Here is a 9,876-nt window from a genome sequence, read left to right on the forward strand (position 1 = left end):
TCCTTTAACAATAATATGTTTTAACGATATATTTGATTGGGCTCTTCTCTCAGGTTCTAAGTCAAGAGAGAGAGAGAGAGAGAGAGAGATAGAGACGGAGGGAGAAAGAGGAGGATAAACGTTTCGTTCAAGCGAGTAACGTTGTTATCGTTTTTGCTCTTCTCCCTAGTCTCTTTAGGGGAAGAAGGTAAACGTTTCTAGAGTTTTTCTTGTTCTCAAGCTTTATGCGGTGAGAGATTTTAAACGTAGTTTATTTGATCTAGTGTTTAGTCTCTTTCCAGCCACTGAATTATTTATCTTTCATTAGATTTTTCTGTTACATTGTAATTCTGTTTTCGCAATTACTAACTTTTGAGAAGAGTGTCAGGCTGAGAAGGTTACACCTCCTCCTGCGATCGCTCCGCCTGACCGCAGTACTGCCTGCCAGGCGTACGATGTTGAGGCTCCTCAGGATACCTTACCACGTTCTGAGTTTACTGTTTCCAGTGGTGTGCAGCTCCCTCCGCCTTCCTTAAGGCAACCTCAGCAATGGGAACAGGAAGCTTATACCTTACTTCCTCCGCTTCCACTTGCAGTTCCACCAGTGAGGCAACACTCTCTTGAGGTACAACAACCTCTCCCATCCATGAGTCAGTCTCCTCAGCTCTCGCTGCAGCGAGCTCAACCCTCCTCAAGGCAAGCACAACACCTTAGCCTTGCGCCTCAGGAACCTCAACTCGCGAGACAATTACTGTGTTCTGCGCAGCCACTACCTCATCGCTCACAGCTCACACCTCAGGAACCTCAACTCGTTCCTCAGGAACTTGCTACTGCGCATCCGCCAACCACTCAGCAAGCGCAACCCTTGAGGCAGCAACCTCATGCTATGAGTCAGCCACCTCAACGCATGCATCTGCCACTTTCTCCTCAACTTGAGAAATAACAAATGACAATAATAACACCTCATTACTTTCATAACTTGCATTTGTAATCATATACATGTATGCCTACACAAACATTATGATAATGGAGGTTATTTGTCTTACTTATATAAAAATATATATGTATTCCTTGCAATATATTTTTAACAATATCGCAAAATATGGCAAAATATCTTCAAAACAAAAATGAATCATGAGTTATGAATGTAAGGTAAATATTATGTTGATATTAAAACCCCATGCAAGCATGCATGAAGCACTCTAGCACTGGTCATGGAATTTCTGAGAAATGTTAAACGCCATGCAACACGCTCTGCTTACCTTACAGCATGCTCTACATACAGCATGCTCTGCATACAGCATGCTCTGCATACAGCATGCTCTGCATACAACATGCTCTGCATACAGCATGCTCTGCATTCAGCATGCTCTGCATACAACATGCTCTACATACAACATGCTCTGCATACAACATGCTCTGCATACAGCATGCTCTGCATTCAGCATGCTCTGCATACAACATGCTCTGCATACAGCATGCTCTGCATACAACATGCTCTACATACAGCATGCTCTGCATACAGCATGCTCTGCATACAACATGCTCTGCATACCTTACCGCATGCTTCTCAGTCATACATCTTTGGTTGTTGCCAACTCACTAGACTGTCAAGCAGTTTCATAATGTTGCCTTCTAGTCTGCTGCTTTTGCACCATTGAAACCCTCACTGAGAGAACTTAACTTTTCTCTGATATGGTCCCTGTAGATGAGAAAGTGCTTTTCTCCCTCCTTCTGATATTCCCTTGAGGACTCTGTCATTTGGAGAGGAGCCTTTAGCTGCGTAGCCTCCTATGGACTTTTATTTAAGCATAACATGCTTCCAGGGAAGGTAATGGTTCCACTTCAGTCACTAACCCCGTCTGTTACCACACCTGCTCCCATAGACCTTGAGCTGTGTTGCAAGACATACAGTCCAAGCTTAGTCCTTGTTAAAGGATTTTTTGTTTACGGAGTCAGTGTGTCACTGGGAAGACGTTCAACAACCAGCAGAAGTGACTTGTTGTGACGCAGTGCGGCAACCTCAGCAACCCGATAAGGAGTTGTCTGTACGACCCAGACAGTCTAGACAGCTTCGGGTTGTCACTGTACTTCCTCGCTTCCCCATGGTTGACAGTTCACAGACTGTGCAGCAGTACCATGATCTTGTGTCCGGCTCCGTCAGACGACTGGCTTTTAAGAGCTCCCACAAGTCGTCGCTGTCTGGAGATTCTCAGATGGACTATGGATCTGACCAAGGAACTGGGCCTCCTGGTCAATTTTGAGGAGTCTCAGCTCATCCCATCCCAGACCATTGTCTCCCTGGGTATGGATCTTCAGAGTCGAGCTTTTCGGGCTTTTCCGTCGGCCCCAAGGATCTTCCAAGCCCTAGAATGCATCCAGAGCATGCTGAGAAGGAACCGATGCTCAGTCAGGTAGTGGATGAGTCTAACAGGGATACTTTCATCGCTGGCCCTGTTCATCGTGTTAGGGAGAATCCACCTCCCCCCCTTCAGTATCATCTAGCTGCTCACTGGATAAAGGACATGACGCTAGAGACGGTCTCGGTTCCTGTTTCCGAAGAGAGGAGGTCTTCTCTCGCGTGTTGTAAGAACAGCTTTCTTCTCAAGGAAGTCTACCTTTGGCTGTTCAGAAACCCGACCGCCGTCTCCTCTCGGACACATCAGACACGGGCTGGGGTGCGACTTTGGACGGACAGGAATGATCGAGAACATGGAATCAGGAGCAAAGGACACTTCACATCAATTGCAGGAGTTGTTGGCGGTTCTTCTGGCCTTGATAAACTTCAAGTCCCTCCAGCTTAACAAAGTGGTGGAGGTGGACTCTGACAACACCACAGCCCTGGCTTACACCTTCAAGCAGGGAGGGACTCTTTCGTGAAGTTGTTCTAGATCGCAAGGGACCTCCTCATCTGGTCTAAAGATCGAAAGCTCACGCTGGTAACGAGGTTCATTCAGGGCGGTATGAATGTCATGGCAGATCACCTCAGCCGGAAGGGTCAGGTCATCCCCACAGAGTGGACCCTTCACAAGAATGTTTGCAGCAGACTTTGGGCCCTGTGGGGTCAGCCAACCATAGATCTGTTCGCTACCTCGATAACCTAGAGACTCCTATTGTATTGTTCTCCGATTCCAGACCCAGCAGCAGTTCACGTGGATGCTTTTCTGCTGGATTGGTTCCATCTCGACCTGTATGCATTCCCGCCGTTCAAGATTGTCAACAGGGTACTTCAGAAGTTCTCCTCTCGCAAAGGGACACGGCTGACGTTGGTTGGCTCCGCTCTGGCCCGCGAGAGAATGGTTCTTAGAGGTACTGCAATGGCTGGTCGACATTCCCAGGACTCTTCCTCTAGGAGTGAACCTTCTACGTCTACCTCACGTAAAGAAGGTACACCCGAACCTCCACGCTCTTCGTCTGACTGCCTTCAGACTTTCGAAAGACTCTCAAGAGCTAGGGGCTTTTCGAAGGAGGCAGCCAGAGCGATTGCCAAAGCAAGGAGAACATCCACTCTCAGAATCTATCAGTCTCAAAGGGAAGTCTTCCGTAGCTGGTACAAGACCAATGCAGTTTCTTCAACCAGTACCACTGTAACCCAGATTGCTGACTTCCTGTTATATCTAAGGAAAGTAAGATCCCTTTCAGCTCCTACGATCAAGGGTTACAGAAGTATGTTGGCAGCGGTTTTCCGCCACAGAGGCTTGGATCTTTCCACCAACAAAGATCTACAGGACCTCCCTAGGTCTTTTGAGACCTCAAAGGAACGTCGGTTGTCCACTCCAGGCTGGAATCTAGACGTGGTCCTAAGGTTCCTTATGTCATCAAGATTTGAACCTCTCCAATCAGCCTCTTTTTAGGACCTCACATTAAAAACTCTTTTCCTCGTGTGCTTGACAACAGCTAAAAGAGTAAGTGAGATCCACGCCTTCAGCAGGATCATTGTTTTCACATCTGAAACGGCTACATGTTCCTTGCAGCTCGGTTTTTGCTAAACGAGCTTCCTTCACGTCCTTGGCCTAAGTCGTTCGAGATCCCAAGCCTGTCCAACTTGGTGGGGAATGAACTGGAGAGAGTACTTTGCCCAGTTAGAGCTCTTAGGTACTATCTAAAAAGGTCTTAACCTTTACAAGGACAATCAGAAGCCTTATAGTGTGCTATCAAGAAACCTTCTTTTCCAAGTTCTAAGAACTCAGTTTCTTACTTTTCAGGCTTCTGATTAGAGAAACACATTCTCATCTGAAGGAAGAAGACCTTGCTTTGCTGAAGGTAAGGACACATGAAGTGGGAGCTGTGGCTACTTCAGTGGCCTTCAAACAGAGCCATTCTCTGCAGAGTGTTATGGATGCAACCTATTGGAGAAGCAAGTCAGTGTTCGCATCATTCTATCTCAAAGATGTCCAGTCTCTTTACGAGTACTGCTACACCCTGGGACCATTCGTAGCAACGAATGCAGTAGTAGGCGAGGGCTCAGCCACTACATTCCCATAATCCCATAACCTTTTAACCTTTCTCTTGAATACTTTTTATGGGTTGTACGGTCGGCTAAGAAGCCTTCCACATCCTTGTTGATTTGGCGGGTGGTCAATTCTTTCTTGAGAAGCGCCGAGGTTAAAGGTTGTGATGAGGTCCTTTAGTATGGGTTGCAGCCCTGTATACTTTAGCACCTTTGAGTTGATTCAGCCTTCCAAGAGGAACGCTGCGCTCAGTAAGGAAGACGATCTTATTAAAGGCAGAGTAACGGTTCAAGTCGACTTCCTTACCAGGTACTTATTATTTCATTGTTATTGTGGATAACTGATTATATGAAATACGGGATACTTAGCTATCCTTTAGTCTTGTATACTGGTTTTTCACCCACCCCCCTGGGTGTGAATCAGCTACATGATTATCGGGTAAGTTTAATATTGAAAAATGTTATTTTCATTAGTAAAATAAATTTTTGAATATACTTACCCGATAATCATGATTTAATTGACCCACCCTTCCTCCCCATAGAGAACCAGTGGACCGAGGAAAAAGTGAGGTGGCGTCAACAACAAGTACTGTAGTACCTGGCCACAGGTGGCGCTTGTGAGTACACCCCCTTCTAGTATAGTGATAGCTGGCGTATCCCTCCCGTAGAATTCTGTCGGGCAACGGAGTTGACAGCTACATGATTATCGGGTAAGTATATTCAAAAATTTATTTTACTAATGAAAATAACATTTTGAAGTACAAACCCGCTCTAAAAAGAAAAAAATCAAAGGAAATATAATACCTCTGACCTTGATAAAGTACTTTATCACAACTGGAACAGAAATGTTTATTGATATTAATTATATCACTTCATGCCTACCACCCATTCTGCACTAGTAGGCAATTTAGACTAAACAACACTTATGTCTAATACAGGAGTTTTTCACTCTTGGATATTGTTATTTGTATATTATATAGGAATGAGGTGTAGAATTTTATGAAAAATAATAGTTATAACAATTATGTTAATGAAAGCTTACAAAAATCAGCAAAGAGCAAAGAACATTCTAAGATATAATAAGGTGGACAGTTTTCAATAAACTTCAGGAAAGAGATTAACCAACAATAACCAATTATCTACCATATGATTGAATTAAATATTTACAACATTCATTTCATTATTGTGACTTGTATGTTTACTATTTCCTATATTTACAGGAAGTATTACTGAATTGGAAAAAGTTACATGCACTAATTTTTTACACTTGTCTGCACAGTATGCAACATAATTGGCCCCTATGCTACATAATTGGCCCCTTTTCAAAAATAAACTATTGAACAATAGTTTCAAACCTAGCCTGTCTGTAAGCTGGAATATACCTGCACTAATTATCTTCTGATATGATAATAGGATTAAAAATTAAGATTCTTCCGTTACTTCAACTTACCTGTAAAAAGGGTTCATCTTCAACTAATGTTACATAAAAACATGCCTTGCTCACATAAGACAGTCTCGCTGGAACATATGATCCTGGCTCAATTTCTCCTCTATGTTCTAAGGACATGGTGAATTTGGTTGTTGGCCTGATATTTCAGTTAAAAGTTTTACTTTTAATATAGTGATGAAGAACTATACAAGAAGACTTGGGGTTTATTCTTTTCTATGGCAAGCCCTCCAGAATAAAAACCTTGATAGAGAGAAAAAAAAACTATTAAAAAGTAAAATGTAAAAAGCATATACAGTAGAAAAGTTATAATCTAAAACTTTTAACATCACCCAAAAAAATTTCCTTCTTAAGTGAATAGATTACTGTACAGTATCGATGGAAAAATTACAAATTTGGAGATAATTTGTATTTTTCCTAACGATACAAAGCTTTAGCTATTTATCAGGGGTATTACCATTAAAATTTAGCAAGGGTTAACTACCCATTCCGCTAGTTAGCTGGGGTAGGGGGGGATAGCTTTGCTTAGAGGTAGGACTTCAAGGGGGACAGGGTTGGGGGGTAAGTTTACATAAATAGCTAAAGGTTTGTATTGTAAGGAAAATTACAAATTATCTCCGAATTTGTAATTTGTTCCGTAGCTAGAATACAAACCTACGCTATTTATTATGGATAATTCGCCCATTAGAAGGGTGGACATCCCTACCAAACTGGCTTTATGGCTACCTGGGGGCTTCGCATTTTGAATAGGTTTTGTACCAAAAATAAGGAGTCCCTACACGTCACTAAATAGTAGTGCGACTGTCCAGGTAGAAGTTATTCTGAGTCTTTGTAGGAAAATCTGTTGTAACCAAGACTTTCCCGATACCACCTCGCCAGGGTAATGGGGAGCAACAGTATTAGCTTAATAATATGTACACAAAGAAGCATGGTTTACCTGCAGTGGTTTAAAGTGAGCTTGTGCAGAGAACCCAGGTTGCTGCTTTCCCCAAGAGAGGAGAGCATGAAGAAAAGAATGAGTCGATCAAACCTTTTCATTCATGCAGACTAAAACCGGGTAACAGTGCCTTCAACCTTCTGCTACTTGTCCAATAAGAAGCTTGAGGTATTATACCAGCTGTTGTGCAGCCACCACAGGGACTATAGAGAACGTATCGAGCCTCCTGTGGGTCATGTCTTGCAGGTAGAGGGCTGTGAACGTATCTTGACGTTTCCCCACCCCAGCTTATAGAACCTACGTCACCGAGAAGTTTCTCTTGAAGGCCAGGGACATAGCTACGCCCCTGACATTGTGGGCTCTGGGGTGACTTTAATGAGGAAGGTCCAGATTCAGGGCATGGTCTATGACCTTACAAATCCATGCAAAGATGGTGTTCTTGGTGACCCTCCTCTTGTTCCTTTCTGTGCTGACGAAAGTGCGGACACACGGGGATGGGCTGCGGCTGTTCTCTTGAGATAAAGCATCAAAATCCTCATTGGGCAGAGTAAGAGATGATCAGAGTCATCTGTTACGGAGTGGAGACTCGAAATCCGGAAGGAGTCGAATCGGGGATCCGCCATTCTCGGATTCTGAATCTTGGCAACAAACTCGGGGATGAAGCTGAACATCATCTCTCCCCATCCCCATGAATGGGTAATATCATATGACAGACCATTAAGTTTACCGACTCGTTTGGCTGAAGCCAAAGCTAGTAGAAACACCGTCTTCCAAGTTAGGTGGCGATCTGTTGCCTGGTGAAATGGTTCATTGGGAGGTTTCTTCAGAGAACTGAGAACTCGAACCATGTCCATGGGGGAGGTCTCACTTCCGACTGAGGACAAGTAAGTTCGTTAACTCCATGAGTAAAGGAAGTTCCAGCGATGAGGAAATGTCCATTCCATTCAGTCTAAGGGTGAGGCTTAAGGCTGAGTGATAGCCTTTTACCGCAGAGACTGAAAGGTGCATTTCTTCACGCAAATACACGAGGAACTCTGCTACTGCTGGAATAGTGGCATCGAGAGGAGAGAGACCCCTTCCACGACACCAACCACAGAAGACTTTACACTTTGCCTGGTAGACTGCTGCTGATGATTTCTGCAGGTATCCTGAGATCCTGCTTGCAACTTGTTGCGAAAATCCTCTTTGAGTGAAGAGATGCTGGATAGTCTCCAGGCGTGAAGTCGTAGCGAAGCTATGGCTTTGTGGAAGATTTTGGCAAGTGGTTGACTGAGTAGATCGTGTCGTGGAGGGAGTCCTCTTGGAGACTCCGTCAGGAGTTGCAGAAGGTCCGGAAACCATTCCGCATGATGCCATAGCGGATCTATGAGAGTTATTGAGAGGATGCCCGATGTTCTGGCTTTTTTGAGTACCCTCCTTAACAGACAGAACGGGGGAAATGTGTAGACGTCGATGTCCCACCGTTGTTGGAATGCACCTTACCAGAGAGCCTAGGGGCTGGGACTGGGGAGCAGTACAATGTGAGCCTAAAGCTCAGGGCCGTTGCTTATCCACCGTCAGAGAACCTCACACAGTAAGGACTTTGTTGGCTACTAGATGATCCAAAGACCACTCGGTACTAACTATCTGAGATGCTCTGATTAAGGTTGTCGATGAGCACATTCCTCTTGCCTGGAATGAAGCGTGCCGATAGTGGTATCGAGTGAATCTTGGCCCATCTCAGTATCTCTACTTCTAGCTGGGATAGGGATTGCGATAAAGTACCTCCATGTTTGTTGATGTAAGCCACTACTGTGGTGTTGTAGCTCATCACCATCACTGAGTGGCCCGCCAGGAAGATTTCCTTCATCTCTAGGAGATTTATGTGGCGGTATTCTTCCTACTCTGACCAGAGACCCGAGGTCATGTAGTGCAGGACGTGGGCCCTCCACCCTTTTTTTTTGAAGTGTCTGAGAACAGCATCAAATGTGGGTGGAGGACGAGACAATCCACTCCTTTTCATAGATTCTCATCTGACACTCGCTATTCGAGGTCCATCCGTTCCGCTGTTCCCATGGGGATCAGGGTGAATTGAATACTCAATCAGGTGTTTTACCAGTTAACTACCACTTTTCGACACTTTTCACACAGTTTCCACAGGTAATTTTTCAATCTTTTGAGAGCCATGGCGGCATGTGAACCTTCAACTTCTGGTGCTGTTTCTCACTTACCATCTACTTTGACATCAATTTCTGTGAATTTTCTTCCAAGTTCTTGTGTCAATTGTTATTTAAATTAAAAATATTTTGTTTTGCATTATTTTGGTAACATCGAAAGAATAACATAGTACTGCCAAGATCACGGTGTTAATGAAAGTGACACTATTTGCCCCACCTGTGGTTCTAAGTGCCGACCTGATATTAACAAAAAAGCACTTCGGTGGGATAGCAGGCATGTTGTATTGAAAAACATGACGAAAGGGAAAAAGGTGTAGTTTTAACATATTCATTTTTAAGGGAACTTGGTTTGAAGTCTCATTTAGATATAGAATCTAATTTGTTACTTGTATATGATTATATTGGTGTTAAATTTAGTTATCAATTTGTTGAAAAGGAATAAAGAATTTCTTATAAAACTATAAATGATTGGTGCTCATTCATTGTGTTGTTATTGTGCATTGGGTATCGAGTCGAAAATGTGCAGCTCACCTTTATCCTCCAAGCTAAGTACACAAAGGGTTTTAGGCTTTCTTATATTTAATATGGCTGTGTAAGGGAGGGGGGGGTTACAGGGGGCCGAAGTCACCCCCCCCCCCCGTTAGGTAAGGATACAGCTACTAGGTTAGGTTAGGCAAGGTGGTTTGTTTAGGTTAGCTGGTGGCCTTGTTTATTGCTAATTCTACATGTGCCATTATTCGTATTTTAAAACGGATTCTTTAATTCATTCCCCACCCAAAAACCTGGTTTCCCACTGGGGTCCCCCATGATTGGAAAGGTTATTAAATAGAGTAAAAATACTATCCCTTCTCAAAAAAAAAAAATAAATAAATAAAAAAAAAATGGTCAGCTTTAGATAAAGCACTAA

At 43.6% G+C, this 9,876-nt stretch overlaps 1 protein-coding gene across 1 annotated transcript in view; it reads right to left on the bottom strand.

Annotated features, from left to right (window-relative positions):
- LOC137658499 (tudor domain-containing 6-like) overlaps positions 1-6,133 on the bottom strand; it is a 37,226-nt gene extending 31,093 nt beyond the window's left edge. The window contains 1 exon segment of the mRNA XM_068393267.1: positions 5,880-6,133. Within this exon segment, the coding sequence (XP_068249368.1) occupies positions 5,880-5,996 (117 nt within the window). The 5' untranslated portion in view covers positions 5,997-6,133.
- Positions 6,134-9,876: the final 3,743 nt, after the last annotated feature.

This window comes from Palaemon carinicauda, chromosome 19 (assembly GCF_036898095.1).
Source record: "Palaemon carinicauda isolate YSFRI2023 chromosome 19, ASM3689809v2, whole genome shotgun sequence".
Lineage (NCBI taxonomy): Eukaryota > Metazoa > Arthropoda > Malacostraca > Decapoda > Palaemonidae > Palaemon > Palaemon carinicauda.